Here is a 16,169-nt window from a genome sequence, read left to right as displayed (position 1 = left end):
GTATTTATTTATGTGCCGAGGAACTTACAGTGCAATTTAGTGAATTGGAGTGAAGAAATGATTCACCATCATCAGGGCTGGATATCGAACGATTTTGATACCTGCAATATCAAAATCTGCAACACAAACTATTAGTATTTCTTTACTAATGCAAATTTGAATGATCCATAGCAATGCAATAGTTGGGGGGAGGGAGAAAAGAAACAGAAGGGTAAATAAATGTAAATCTGGAATTGCCTTGGTAAGATTTCAGCAGTTCACTGGGCAAAATTGTGTCATTTACACTGTATAAAGCACCATTATACATACAAAAATGTCTGTGCGCGGTGGCGTCATCAGAAATGACCACAGCACCCTGTGGACTATCTGCTATATCCTTAAAAGAAAGTTGTTGTCACTAAATTAATGGGAAACTGAAGCAAAAAGAATTTGTCGAGGATTTCCATGTATGTTCTCTTCATTTCAGCCTACAAAGATCAGGGGGTAGTTTCTCCAGAATCTTCTTCATTCAAATGTTTCGAAAGTTGCAGTCTCAGTACTATAGGGCAGCTTCAGATAAGACTCTGAAAGGAAGGCATATAGCAAAATAGGTATTCTCATGGTCTAAAATCATGAGAACACAAATTGCTAGGGAGCAGTTATGGCCGATGAACTAGAACCTGTAGGCTTTGCACCACAGTCGCATAGTCCTTGGCCATTCATTGATGTATGGAAGAGCTACTTTATGCCGGATGAGAAACCCTGTCTAGGAGGAAAGCCAGGCTGTTGCATTCTGTAAGGCCTCCCGTTATTGTATTGTCTACCATCAGCAGACGGAGGTGGTCCAAGAATACCAGAGGCATTTGGGTCTGGTAGCCAGGTCCCATTACTCGGAGGAGGTGGTCTACGATGATAAGGATGCTGCTGCATATGAGAAGCATCAGCCTCAGCTCTTTTCCTACGTTTCCAAGCTTCAAATTTACCGATATCTAGATCCCTATGCATGAATGCTGCAGTTCCAGCAGCAGAACCGTTGAGGTGAGATGGTCCAACGCCGCCAACCTGTTGCTCCTGCTTAAGTTTCGTGTAAATTTGTTGAAGCCTCTCCCCTGACATATTTGAGAACGAGGATACATAGTTCCATAATCGTGTGGTCATCCCTGAAAACAAAATATTTACATTTGTAGCAGTCTCACATAATATTAAGATTTCTGAAACAAGTGTTCAAATGAAGACGTACTTTCTTGCCTATAGGACTCCTGATCATACTCTGAAACAACTTGGTCAATCCTTCGACCAATGAGCTGCAAGTAATTTCGAATCTTGGAGAGAACCTGGCATCATAGCTATTTAGAACCTATATTTCAAAAGCATTGATAAAACTAATTGGTTGTCCATATTGCAACCTACCTTTTCCTTGGGGAGATTCGCACTGGTAGACTGTAGTTTCTGAAGACGTTTCAGAGTCTTTAACTCATCTGTCATGACATCTTCACACCACTCCCTCCACTTCACTTCTTTGAACTGCTCATACACTTCATCATTATCAGACATTTCCCCTTCCTCTTTAACTAAAGGTTCACTTTTCTGGGATTTTGCAGCTCTTTTCCGTGTTGTTTGAAGACTAGGAGAAGCAGACTTCTCTTGCCTGCCTTTTCCGCGGGCAGCTACAATCATTTCTTTCTGTTTCTTTGTATTCTTTCGACCAGGTTTCCCATTTGTATTCTTCCCACCAACTGCTACAATCTCCTGAGAATATGAGGTAGGACGTGACATTTCAATCCACAATTTAAAACAACAATTATTCCACCAAACAAGTTGGACTAAATTTGCACTAAGGAGTGACTGCAAACAGGTCCAGTAATATTCAAGTGAACTTTGGGGACTTAGGCTACACAGAACTCCAGAAATCACACTAATTATCCCAAGATCGTAATGCCTAAGATGCAAAAGAAGCACACATAGATGCTGCTGCCTTTTTTAAAATGTCTGTCACCAAAGATTTGGTTCTGATGTAACCTTATCAGATCAATGAACAAGTAATGTTTTAAAACATAAAATTTAAGTTCTAACATCAAATTCATGGGATAAGATAGATTAAAATAAGATTATAATCAGTGTACCATTTCCAAAAGCTGTGATGCACGTTCTTTCAGTTGGGGTGCTCGAGGTAAGAAAGTTTCATGATGTTGAAGTTCTGCAGGTGCTACCTTCTTCGTAAGACCAAGCGTTTCATCCAACCTTATCTTTTCCCAATTGCCAAATCCATGATAATATATTCCAAGCAGCAGCCTTGCATCATCCTCTGATCGTACCAAGAGAAAATGTTATGTAACCAACCGTATTAATACAGCAAAGTTACATATATTCACCACAATGCAACTCAAGATACCACCACTCCCAAAGAGGAGGAAAATAAAAATATAAACAGCCAGTTATATGACAACATTGGGGAGGAAATAAAAGCAAACAAAGAAATTTTATTTCTTACTCTGGTTCCAGCCACAGCCTTTAGACCATGTAGATGGTTTGAGATAAGCAAGGGCTCTGAATTGAGAGACAGGATCTTCGTATCTGCTAATCCGCTTGGCAAGGAGCTGAAGTTCTTCTACTCGGCTTAACATTTCATCAGCCTTAACAGGTACACCAAAAAAATCCAAAAGCGGACCCTAAAAAATAATTAAACAGGTTTTAGGAAACATATGTGGAGATTTTTTTTCTTCTTTATCCAACTCTACATTACAAATAATATAAAAATTATGATGAACCTTTGCATCAAAGCTTTCTCCTTTAACTGCTTCTTTACAACCATCAAGTAAAGCATCATAAAGTTCAATTTGAGCATCAGTAGGCGCTGATTCCACTATTCCACCAACTTCAGAAGCTATCAAGCTGATTTGACTATCATTCCCAAACTTCTTAACCTGTGTACGTCCACAACAAGAAAGGAAACGTTAACAAGGAACAAATTTATGAGATGAAATTGAAGCATCGTAATGTTTCTATTCTGCTTCAAATTTCTCATATATACCTTTATAAATTTCATTTTACACCAGAACCAAATTTCTGAAGCTGAAGGGAGTGGTGCTAATTTATGTGTTGCATTGGTCTATTGTGTAAATATATGAGCCCAATAATTATTCAAATAGGCTAGCATCAACTTTTAGTAATCTCACCATATCAGAAGTTCTAACAGTCCTTTTAAAAAATGAGATAAATGTTTAAAAAAAAAGCATTACTCCTCCATTTAGATCTAATTATGTTATTCATATAGTCTAAGTTCAAATAGAACCTCATTCCTAGTAATTTGGTCATTGTCATAGAAGAGAGATGGAGCTTGCTAGATTCTTACTTTTCTCCCTTCCATACTCTCTAAATATAAGATATTTTTACCATAGCCACAGAACAGTAATTTTTCTTCCAAACAATAACAAGTACTTCAAATCAAAATCTTATAGTATCACATCCAAGATAGAAACTGCATCAGCATTAAGATGCACTTCACCTCATGGGAATGTGGGATGTCCAGAACCTTAGTTTCATCATTTTTATTTTCCACTATTCATTCAACACATAATCAGACAAATGAGAAACAGTGAAATCTTCTCAAAAAATATACTCAAATGAAATTCTATAGTATTGTTCAAGTTTCAAGAATATTAAATTCCACTAAAAGATATTAGCTACAGAAAAAATGTTTCTAATCATATTAGTAGAAATTATTTAGAGAACTTATTAATAAAATAACCTTACCGCACGAAAAAACCGAGTAGCATCTCTTTTCGGTAAGTTCCCATAAGACCAGTGTCTCACTTGTGCAGTAGCACCCTCAAGCACAGGGGTAGAGTAACTAGAATCTGCTCTCCGTCGTTTGGACAATCTGTCCTGAGATTCCACTCCCTTCTTTTTCCTTTTATTAGTCCTTTCAGTTGGATTAACCTCTGCATAACTTCGGATATTTCGTGCAGCTCGGGGAGCTAAAGCATCCTAAATGATATATAGGAAACCATAAAGAATTACTACTCCAAATGAGATTATTATAAACCACAGCAAGCATCTACAAAGTTAATTTGCCGACCTCAGCTTGTGAGACAGCTTCTGGCTTTATCATTCTACTCCAGAAAGATCCATCATCTTCAGCACTACAGAAATTGGCAACCTACATATGGTGCAACAATGAGCACAAAGAACCAAATCAATTAAAAATTTATTATGAAGACAGATAACAGTCTGCATTTATAAAATACCGAGACACCACTAACCCAAAATTCTACAACATAATAATTGGACAACTTAAAACTCCAAAAGAAAACATGGTACAAGTATTTGACGATACCGATGCAGTATGCTAACCTTAAAGGCACTCAATAATTCATGCCCTTCCTCTTCCGTTACTTTGTCTTCAACCTTCTCAGCCCTTTCAAGAATTTCATCAATATCCATGCTGAGAAGCCTTTTCTTGCTTTCCTCATCATTTTTATCCTCTTTAAAAAGCTCTTCTGCCCCAAACCGCAGAATTGCAGAAAGCTCATTCTATTCCAACAGAAAGTAAAAGATGAACTTAGCTGTAAGTCTAAGAAAAATATGGCACGGTTCATTAATAGAAGTAAAAATAGAGAAGGCACAAATATCATGAAAGCAGCCTAAGCTAACTTCAGTAACATACCTTATCAAAAGTGCTCCCTTTCTTTGCTTCCTTTTTCTCCAGTCTACCCTCAGCATTCAGCTTCTGAATAACTAAATGATCCAATACCTAAAATAAAAAAATATCATATGAGAGGGGTTATAACAAGAAACAGGCACCAACATCTAACAAAGACTACTTTGAAATATAAATGAGATGTGAAACAAGTGACCATTGTAAATGTTGCAATAGCACATCACAATCAACCAGCTTACATAATATATAAAAGTAAAATTATGTATGAAAATGAGTATCAGACTGCAAAGTGCTAGGCACTTAAATACTGCATACCATCTTCTTTTTAGCACGCTCCAAGATATCCTCCTCAACACTTTTACTGGTCACAAATCGGTAAATATTAACTACTTCTTGCTGTCCAATCCTATGAGCTCGGCTCATTGCCTAATTAACAAGATAATAATTGTTAAGAACAAGTGATGCGAGAAATTGGACTTCAATGAAACATGAGATGTGTGGAACCAGGATCATTTGCCACAAACCTGTAAGTCATTTTGAGGATTCCAATCTGAATCAAATATTATAACTGTATCTGCAGTTGCAAGATTGATACCCAAACCACCAGCACGAGTAGAGAGAAGAAAGCAGAAATCATCACTACCCGGAGCATTAAAATGATCCATAGCCTGCTGCCGTAATTCAGACTTGGTGCTACCATCAAGTCTTTGAAATTGGAATCCTTTTATCGATAGATAATCTGCCAATATATCCAACATCCTGACCATCTGCGGTCACACAATAGGATAATTTTTTTTATGTGTCCTATAATGGAAGGAAAATCAGGTAAGATTGAAAAGGTTAAAACTAGACTAGCAAGCCACTGTTATTGATCTACTTCAACCTAGCAGAGTAGTCCTCTTTCCACACTACTTTCTACAAGCTTCAATCCGTTCAACAGTAAGAAATAAAACCTATTGATAAGTACTAGTATGTTGATAACAAGGCTATGATGGACAGTGGAATATGAAAGCCAAAGGGAATGGAGGAAATCGCAGGCAAAACTTGATTTTATTCTCCTTCCCACCTTAAATTGATTGTCATACCATAACAAAAATAGATTAATATAAATTACCACATGAAATGTAAAAGAACTTACCAAGAGTTTGCTACAAAGTCAATGTTTCCATACATACATGAGAATTAGGCAAACTATGCAAAAAGAATTGAGGGTACAGAAGAAAAAAAACAAAAACATTATTATCACAAAGTGCGAAACAGTCAAAAACATTATTTTTCACAAGCTTATCCAGAAACCTTTTCACGGAGTCATCACAAGTCCTATTGGCAAAAAATAGAAGCTTCAAAACAGAAGATGCTCAGGTAGAAGATGCAATACAGTATTAATAGATTTGAAGTGTGCAAACCTGAGAAAATATCAAGACACGGTGATTTGTCTCATGCAATCTCGTGAGCAGCTTATCAAGTAAGACCAGCTTCCCACTGCTAAGTATAATTCTTTCAAGCTTACTGCTACCTAGAGAATTTGTGTCACCACCATAACCATGGTCTGCACTTTCAAACAGAAATGGATGATTGCAGCACTTCTTCAACTCCACAACAATATTCAGAAGTGAAACCTGCATAATTTAGCAGTGATAATTTAAAAGCAATACCTCTTTTTTCTTCATATCCAGTAAATACAAACTTATAAGCACATCATTCATGATCCATTTTGAGGTATGAATGCTCCATGTAATTACATAAAGATGGAAAAGTAATTTAGTTTGCCATTAAGACCATGGTGCAAGTAAAGTATGAAAAACCATGAAAACTCATGGGAGGTTGAGAATACCAAAAAAAAAAAAAACACTGAGGGATCACTTAAAACTCATATGTGAAGCTTAAGCATTGCAACGTGTTGAAGAACTCAAAGAAACAGAAGAGTAATAACCTGATTCCCACGGACACCTTTGTTCAAATCATGGAAGTTGCGTTCCAAAATCCACTTATAATACCTGTAAGTTCACGAATGTGGAATCAAACAAGTGCGTTTAATAACTCAAGACAACAATTTGTTTTAGTTCAAATCCACCCACTGTTTCTGAAGTGGTGACATCTCAACCCTCAGTATACGTTCAATCTTAGGAGGCAATGACTTCTCAACATCTTTAATAACTCTTCTAAGAATGTGAGGCCGCAATTCCATATGAAGATTAGCAAGCTACATCAAGGCAAAAAAAGGCTTAAATTTATCACTGAACTACAAAAGCTAGTCATTGCACAAAAATAAATCAATGTGGTAGAGCTTGACGATAAGATAAAATTAAGAGCGAAAGAAAGCATACCTCCAATTCATTGAACGAACTTAGATTCTTGTACCTCTGAACAAAGTCATCCCTGCTCCTAAACTTATCCGAATCAAGAAAGTGAAGCAAAGCCCTGCAATTTATATGGCAGATCAGTGCGCCTTCACAAATCAATGTCCCAAAAACCAAATTATAATCGTACCAAGAAGAACCAAGAGTAAGACTAAAAAGATAATCAGAACCAATCAACGGATAAACAATACAAATAATCGGATTTGTTGCAATGAATCAATCACAGTAATTCCCATTTGGAAAGAAACACTTACATGCACAATTTACTGTTTACAGAGAAAGATATTTGCCTAAATTATTTAATTGCATCCAAATCAAAATACCTTTTAGAACAGAAGACAGTCAAACCAAAAAAGAATTATGAGAGGATAAACATATTACCACAGCTCTTCAACACTGTTTTGCAGAGGAGTGCCAGTAATTAGCAATTTGTTCTTTGTGCTAAATTCCTGGTAAGGGAAAGTCATTTACTCAAAAGTCAAGAAACTCTAGAAGTACAGCCAAAAAAATCCGCAAACCAACTAAAGTGCCATACCGCTAATGTTGTGTACAATGATGCCTCACTGTTCTTCAACCTATGTGCCTCATCAACCATAAGATAGTTCCACTTGATTTTGGAGAGAACTGCCTTATCCTTCAGTAATACCTCATACGTGGTTAGAAGGCTATCAAACCTTATACTCCTGCCAGGTTTCTTATCACTGTAAAACTCATATTTCTGGCAGACCTGCAACCAGATACAGATAAGTATATTTGCAGAGATGGAATAAAGGGAGATAAGGTGTAGCTAAACTTCTAAAAAAAGATATCAAAACTAGTACATCTACAAATTCCTAAATAAATGATTTATATTTCAAATGCAAAACAACAAAAAGGGGAAAAACATATGAACCTACCTCCCGGCTAGCCCGTGTTCCAACATATACAATGACATTCATTTCAGGTAACCACTTTCTGAATTCCTTTGCCCAGTTTGACAAAGTTGATAAAGGAACAACAACAAGAAATGGTCCTTGAATCTGCTGAGTATTCTGTAGAGGAGCCTTTACATGAGAATCCACAAAAATTGGAAATAAAATAATAGGAAGATCAGCAGCATAAAGTACCTGCAAGAAACCAAGCATAGACACTGACTGAACAGTTTTACCAAGTCCCATTTCATCTGCCAAAATAACATTGGTATCATTTCTCCAGCTGCGCTGCAAAAGATTCATTGATCAGGCACTGCCATCGGTGTTGGAAGTGAGTAAATAAAATTTGGATGAAGCTTGTTTTATCAGAGGCAACAAAAACCAAGTCCCCACCTGTTAACTAAAAAGTTCAGACCTTCAAGCTGATAATCCCTAAGCTTGCCTCCTTTCAACCACTCGGGCTGCTCATCAAGCTTCCTGAGGCTTCCTGGGGAAAATAATCATATGATAATCACATTAGAAAAATGAGACACCTGTGAAGGAGAGTATAGCTAAAATTTAAAGGCCTTATGAAACTTCAACAAAATAAAAGAAACCAAGTGAACCAGTTGATCATGAATCATAGTTCATTCTGGGGATACAAACCTCTACTTTTCTTTCTTTGAATATCAACAGTCTTCCCTTGTACCATTATTGCAGCCTCTCGAGCCTGCATCCAACAACCATGATGATTAATCAAGCATGCTATAGCCGTAAGTAGATTCATAAATTCACAACACACAATAATACCTTGTACTCATCAATAGCATCTTGGGCGAATGCTATATCAGTGTCCTTCTCCCTACAAGATATATAAATTGGAAACATTTAATAATGATCATAATCTGAGATGCAGTCCCTAATTAGATTTCAATTCCATTATATGGAAAGGAAACATAGACAGAAATAACATCCATGCCAAAGATTCTGCAGTCTATCCAATTAAGCAATACTCTGCTGAAAGAAAGCATATCAAAGAAAAATAAAAATATTCTTCTATTACCATGTAGCTTCAGCATAGGACAATCCTTGCCACTTGACCAAATACTCTGGCACTACATTACCCGAACTATCTTTAATAATTCTGTCTGAAATCACTCGCTCCACCTGAGTACAAATAACGAAAATGCATCAACAACTAAAAACATCTATATAAACATAAAGACATGGATCCTGGGACATAAGAAACACACCTGGCTGTTTTGTTTAATGATATCCAGGTCCATTTCCTTGCTGACATCATTCACCTCAATCTAGCGCAGGTTATAGGAAGGAAAATTCAGAAAGACAGGATATTTATCACAGGAACGATTGAGAGGGAGATGAATCTCATGAATAGGAAATTTTTAGATCAAGAACACATCTCGCCATCAACATAGAATCAGAAGGCATAAATTTCAACAAAAGACACACGCGATGATGGATACAGATAAAAATCTAAGCCAGCAGCGAGTGTAGGTTATTTCCTTTGGTCCAAGAGAAAAGGTGATTATATAGGGCATCACATTCTATGTGCTGGAAATGATGCATACAGGACCATTTTTAGCATACACATGGGAAATTTTAAAAACATTTTCTGATTGAGACCCTTCACAATGCAATAAATTGGATGAATAGCTCAACAGGTATTACAAAAAAAAAAAATTATAATCACAATTTGTAAATAAATTAAATTTTAAAATTTGCAATAGCCCTACATATCTTTAAAACTAGCAGTAAAAAGCTACGTCTTGTTTGGTTAAGGCTATCAATCACAATAGGAATGCACATCCCTGGCATTAAGCATCTCAGATGCAGCACATTCTAAACACCATGTCACATTTAATAATCGCAACTCACCTATCATCAAGTGATTATCTTCTAATTGAATTAAAAAGGTCGTACTTAAGACAAATAAAAGATACAGCAAAAACTGTATATATTCAAGTAAACATAATATTAGTTTTTGTATATGGCCGCCATGAATCCAGCATATTACCTACACGCTCTCAAGGAAAACACATAGGCAGACGAAAGCAAATATTCAGGATATGACAATATTACAATCATTGTTACCTCTTCTCGAGAAACCATCCTCCGATACCTTATATCTTCCCCAACCTTTTTGGTATAATTTATAACCTTCTTAAAACCACTGAGCTGCAAATCACACAAAATATTAGGCCTCCTTTAAGGGTGAAAAAATAATGGTCTAAAGAATACTGTAAACATGATAATGATAAGCTACAAGATGAACAGCTCACATTCTGCAGTTCAGAAAATGACTTCCATCTGCAATGTAAATGTGACTGCCCTTTCCATTTAATTAAAAACTCCATCTCAGTCCAATCTGGCTCTGAGTCAAACAAATAGCTCAACAGCACAGGTTCCGCAGATTTATTATTCCTTAAAGCTTCATCAGCAGTGCCTTTGGGTTGATGCCACAATACCTTCTCTATGGTGTCACTGTCTTCTTCTTCTGTTTCTTCCTTCTTAACAATAGTATTAACAAACATCAAAACAGGGAGGAACTAGTTCATTGCAACAAAATAAATAATAACTCACGAAGGTTACAACATCAATTAATTAATGAATCTATATCACTAGAAAGGAAAGAAAAAACTATCACATTTATGCTCCTTGAGATAAATGAAAAACTAAAATTGTCAAAATCTTTAACACAAACTAAAATAAATTTATAATCCATTGGGAGAAAAATATAAACATTCATGACTGGCCAAAAATAAGTATACAATGATAAACCCAGCATTCCAGGCAATATTAATACAAGTATCCAATGGCAAGGACAAACCTTTTGGTTCCTTTTTTTGCCTTCATCCAGATCTTCACTTTCATCGCTCTCAACATAAGAAACTTTCCGCACAGAACGACCAGAAGTTCGCAGTTCATTGTTTCTAGAGGGAACTTTAACAGAAGTTGATCGACCACCAGTCTTCCGCTGAAATTGTGCTCCATTCTTTGGACGTCTGAAATCTTCATCACTTCCATTTTCCGAGTCTTCAGCTAGTGATGATTCTTCATAATCCTCAAAATAAGTTCTGGCTTTTCTTGGACGAGTGGATGATGCAACCGGTTTAAATTCCCTGCTAGACTTCAAATTTCGAGCATGCCTACCAGATTGTTTAGCCTTATTTTTTTTAAAGTAGAGATCGTCTTCATCCGAGATATCCAACTCATCATCAATATTATCCTCATCATCAGATTCTTCAGCATCCCAATCTTGGTATTTTTCCTGGCAATGGAAAAGGAATTTAACTTAGATCACATACAAAACAGTACACATAAAAATATATGTGCTCTTTACATCAATTCATTAAGCAGCACTAGCAGTGAGACAGAAATGGACCATATCATAGCAGTTGCAAAATATATAAGGAAGTTTAAGTCTTTCTTCCATCAAACAAACCATATCCAACTTTGAAACGAGCACCAGTTCATAGGAAGCAGAACAATTTCTCATTTCTCTAACACATGTAAATATAAATAAATAAAGGAAAAATCTAAACAGTGGCCTGCCAGCAAGTTGGTCTATCAAAGACAGTTTGCATGGAATATCCCAAACTATCACACAAAGCATACACAGTCATAGCACCTAGCAAAGAGATAACCAAGATGATGTCACTTGCCAAAATCCAAACACTAGTAACTAGTGTAAGCCACACATCAATTTAAATCTATCCCAACTATGCATTGGCCAAAGCATAAAATTATGAGAACCTTTGTTCCCCTGCGACCGCTTGTTGCCCCAAAGTCAGGATCAAAGTCAGCATCATCAGGGTCATCTTCTGCAGGTAAAAAAGACGGCATAACTTTGAAAATGAAAAAATTTGTCTACAGAAAGGTAGGCCATAAACAAAAAAATCCATAGATCAGACAAAATACAAATGATATATAGCAGCATTTACCATCTTCATCATCATCGGAGTCCTCATAGTCAACATCTTCATTATCATATTTTTTGCCTTTCAATGCCTTTGATTTCCTGGAGATATTTTTGGGAGCCGCAGCCTGCATTGGGGCCTTCAAGTTAAACCCACTGGAGTGATTCATTGCTCTATGGTGATTCAAAGACTCATTCTGATCATTCCCATCCTGCTCATAATACTCATCGGACAACATGTCATCCTCTGTAACGATCTGATGACCTTTTCTTGTCACTTCATTTTCAGATACCATCCTATCCTCTGCCCCATCAGACTCTTCTCCTTCAGACCCTTTATCTGTCCCACTCTTGGACTCCTCCCCTGATTCTGAGGCTCCAGTATGTCTAGCGGGATCACAATCCTTCCAAAATGTCGAACCCCACTTCCCTCCCACACCAATTCCTCTGGCAGGAGGCTGTACGTTTCCTAGCCTAATGTTACTGCTTGTATCTTCTCCCGTAATTTGACTGGCATTCTCAGTGATTTCCTTATTGTTGGTTGCTGCATTGTCATGAAAGTTACTGTTTCTCACGGATGGCGGATGCGGATGATTTCTCTCACTCATTTCAATTTGTTCCGCACCTCCATCTGTAAATTTTCTAAAGAAGGCCATGCTCAATTCTTCGCATGGAATTGATTGAAGAGAAAAACAACCAATTGATCTCCAGAAAGATATGTAGACTTATATATAATGGTCCCTCCAAGAAGCTCTGTTATAAAAACCAAACGAGACAGCATACGGTAAGTTGGGTAGCCAAGAAACAAGAAACAAATACAGCAATTCCGTAATCGATTAGGAAAGTGGTTAATCCGACAAAAAATTGATTAGCGTCAACAGTTGTACAAACTCCACATCAAAACATATGGATCGGCACCCCGGAACTCAAAATCCGAGAAGAAACCAAAAATTTCTCAAAAGCGCAATCAATTACCAAAAAAAAAAAAAAAACCCTAAATCGGCATTCGGGAAAACCCTAATCGGACTCGAGATTACACACGGAGACCTAACAGGCAAGCTGATTGCTCAATTTCCTTCCAGGAAACTAACCTCTACGCCCACAGAACAAGGAGCGACGCGAAGAAACACAATTCAATCAAGGGTATTTCCGTAAATCCAGTTGGGGCTCGTGGTTCGAACTCCCGGATCACCGGGGGACAGGCTGCTGTCGACCACTGTCGAGCCGGCGGCGGGAAAGATAGGTTTAAAAAACGATACCGTTTGACAGGTTTTTGTGTGAGAAACGAGATTTGGGTCGCGGGTTGGAAAGCGCTAATTCGCAATCTCCCCTCACACGCGCCGCGAATATCACAATCGACGAATTCGATTAGATTCGTCTGTTCCACCAGTGGTAGCCGATGATGCCCACAAACAGGAGAAAAACAATTTTGGGGGAGAGAGAGAGACAGAGAGAGAGAGAGGGAAATCTTGAGAGATGGTGGGCGTGTAAGCGTATAGCGTCTCGCGTTATTTCTAGAGAGAGAAAGGGATAATCAGAAAGAAAGAGGGCAATCTTAAGAGTTATATATATATAGACAGGCAGAAAATTAGGGGCTGCGTTTAAGAATGGGGGATTTCTTACTGCCAGGGTACCACCATCAAAGCGTCCGGTACCACTTCTATTAGCGGGTGGTGCATTGCGTCGATCCGAAAACGCGCTTTTTGGGAAAGTGAATAAGCGTGCGATGAAGGGGTCGGGCCAATCGCGATTTCGCATTTTGGAGAAACTTGTTTAGATTTTTGTTTTTATATAATATAAATTTTATAAAATGAATTGTGTGTTTTGATTTTGAAACTGTCAAAAAATGAATAGTAATATAAAATTATTTTTCAAAAAATATTCACAGCCTAAATTTACTTCTTAATGTAATAAGATTCGAGTGTGTAAGGTATTATAAATTTTTATGATATATATATATTTTTATTTTGTTCACTATAATTATATTACTATTTTTTTAATATTCTCTAAATTTATACATAATTTATTTGTAATAAATAATTTTATTATTATTATTTTAACAATAGTAGTAAATAATTCATTAATATTTCTTCTACTTATATCATCACATTATATCACAATAATTCACTTTAATTTTTAACTACCTTTATTTTAATTTTAAAAAATATTAGTATTATCTTTTAGTTTGTGTATTCAAGCAAACTTACATAAATTAATTATTAGGAAGGGAAGGAGTAATAGATTTGGGTACTAAGATGTATTTTGATATAGATAATAAATAACAACAAATGAAAATAGAATTATAAATAAGAATTAATTATTATATTTGATAAAATAAATTTGGGTTTGTTTGTCTAAATTATTTTTTATATAAAATTCTTAATATATATATTATCATTTCACAAAAATTAATATTTAAAAGAAAATATTATTTTTTATATTATCGACACAATTTTTTATACTTTACATTTAAAAAAAAAATGTCCAAATCAAAATACTAAACAACTAAATCCAAAATCAATTAAAATATATATATATATATAGATAGATGGATAGATATAACATAAAATTAATCTTCATTTATTCATGTGTGTATATATACAAAGACGAAAGAATATTTGATAGAAGAAATAATAAAAAATTTAATTTTAAATATTGAATGAAAATAATCTGAGACAATTTTTTTTTTCTTCATCAATTTCAATTCTTTATATTTATTCGTGTATGGAAAAAAAAAATTATGAGGAATAAATTATTTATCAAAATTTAATTTAAAATAACAAACAAATAAGGAAAATAAAATTGTTTCTATTAATCTATCACAATTTTCATATACCAAACTCCCCCTTAAATTAAGGGCCAAGTACTATACAATTTACAACTAATTATAGAGTATGCATTTGTTTGGTTGTTATTTTAAATTGATTTACAATAAAATATTAATTTGAATTTGTATTAAAATAGTATTTTATGATATTTTGTCAGAAAAATTAATATATTTTTATTAAAAGTTATACGGAATAAACAATATTGATTTCATGCTTCATATTTATAAAAATTTGATAATAATACAAATTAGTGATTTGATGTAACGGTTTTTCTAACGGTCATCTCATTGCCCCTCACTAATGGAATTTTAACACATGAATTTTCCAACTCTAATATTACGTTAGATGGTCTCAATTCTGATATCATATTAAATAATATTAAATGACCGTCTTATCGAAAAGTTTAAATTTATAAATACACATTATTTATTTATTTGTTTATATTTTTGTGATAAGTCAAACCACCACTTCTCCTATTTGATCTTTACACCAAATCTTGTTTATTTATATGAATACAATATTTTGGTTAGTATTATAACTTACACAATTCTCCTTAGGTTAAGCTACTTTTGTATTTGGCATAAAATTTACCCGCCAACTTTAGTGGAGTGTTAGAGTTTGTTTATTTTGTATTTTTTATGCATGTATTTTTTAAGTTAGATATGAAAAATTAGTTTAGTATATAAAAATATTGAATTATTAATTTGTTATTAAAAAAACTATATTATATTAATATAAATATAATATATTTTTTAATAATATTTATAAAAAAATCATTCAAAAGAAAAGCCCTTATAAACTAGGTCGACAAGGCATGACCTGACGTTCGGGTATGAATGATGCGCTCAAAGTTATAAATCTACTAACACCCTACTTGTTTTGCATGTTTACTAATTTAAAATTTATTTTTCATACAAGTCGGTTATTTTTTTGAAATTAAAAAATTTTAATTTATCAATAATTTATTATTACAAATACAAATACAAATTTAAATTTATTTTAAAAGATCATGAATCACCTACATATTTTTTAATATATATATATATTTTTTATATATCAAATTTCAACATTTAAAGTTTTTTAAATTTCATATTCAATATATTTTCAACCAACTCTTTAACAAAATTATTGAAAACAAAAATTTATTCTGACAATATATTAATCTAAATTTATTTTAATTATTCATGTTTTAAAATGCCACAAATTTACAAATTCAAATAATTTTAATATTTCATAATATAAAAAATGATATAATATTATTATAGTCTATATAAATTAATATTATCTATATATTATAAGATAGTTAAAATATATAAAAATCAATAATTATTATTAATCTTATAAAATTGTAAAGATAATAGATAAAAATGATGATGTTAAGGGATGTTAAAAGAAGTAATTTGAATATTGATGTAGATATGAGGTAAATGAAATAGATAAAAATGTTAATGCAGTAAAGACATGGACTGTAATAGATACTCTTATTAACTAATTAATTTTATAACGGAGGCT

The 16,169-nt window shown here is 34.4% G+C and overlaps 1 protein-coding gene across 2 annotated transcripts; it reads right to left on the bottom strand.

Annotated features, from left to right (window-relative positions):
• Positions 1–212: 212 nt before the first annotated feature.
• Positions 213–13,361, bottom strand: LOC127244065 (protein CHROMATIN REMODELING 5). Of its 2 annotated transcripts, none has more exons than XM_051264373.1 (31): positions 12,921–13,361; positions 11,855–12,582; positions 11,667–11,734; positions 10,741–11,181; positions 10,193–10,420; positions 10,005–10,088; positions 9,143–9,202; positions 8,953–9,056; positions 8,700–8,751; positions 8,556–8,619; positions 8,304–8,397; positions 8,106–8,193; positions 7,896–8,030; positions 7,535–7,726; positions 7,381–7,448; positions 6,967–7,060; positions 6,718–6,842; positions 6,573–6,636; positions 6,046–6,258; positions 5,164–5,406; positions 4,955–5,065; positions 4,646–4,732; positions 4,333–4,512; positions 4,058–4,138; positions 3,733–3,966; positions 2,748–2,903; positions 2,471–2,648; positions 2,103–2,284; positions 1,390–1,728; positions 1,220–1,313; positions 213–1,139 (listed from the first exon to the last, which is right to left on the bottom strand). In XM_051264373.1, the coding sequence occupies exons 2-31, from the start codon at positions 12,483–12,485 to the stop codon at positions 718–720; spliced, it is 5,112 nt and encodes a 1,703-aa protein (XP_051120330.1). In that variant the 5' UTR covers positions 12,486–12,582; positions 12,921–13,361; the 3' UTR covers positions 213–717. The 2 variants fall into 2 exon arrangements, with proteins under 2 accessions (XP_051120330.1, XP_051120331.1); XM_051264374.1 differs by having other exon boundaries at positions 10,193–10,417.
• Positions 13,362–16,169: the final 2,808 nt, after the last annotated feature.

The sequence above is a fragment of the Andrographis paniculata genome, unplaced genomic scaffold (genome assembly GCF_009805555.1).
Source record: "Andrographis paniculata isolate CXL003 unplaced genomic scaffold, ASM980555v1 Contig9END, whole genome shotgun sequence".
In the NCBI taxonomy this organism is placed as follows: domain Eukaryota; kingdom Viridiplantae; phylum Streptophyta; class Magnoliopsida; order Lamiales; family Acanthaceae; genus Andrographis; species Andrographis paniculata.
This window is presented reverse-complemented; position numbering and strand designations above follow the sequence as displayed.

What these genes read in the sequence shown, in the direction of transcription:
- LOC127244065 (XM_051264373.1), bottom strand. Translation starts at nt 12,485, where the DNA reads ATGGCCTTCTTTAGAAAATTTACAGATGGAGGTGCGGAACAAATTGAA. An exon ending in CTGAACTTTTTAGTTAACAG is followed by an intron (nt 8,194 to 8,303) that starts GTGGGGACTTGG and finishes TTTGCAGCGCAG; the next exon opens with CTGGAGAAATGATACCAATG. An exon ending in AAGGGAGCACTTTTGATAAG is followed by an intron (nt 4,513 to 4,645) that starts GTATGTTACTGA and finishes CTGTTGGAATAG; the next exon opens with AATGAGCTTTCTGCAATTCT.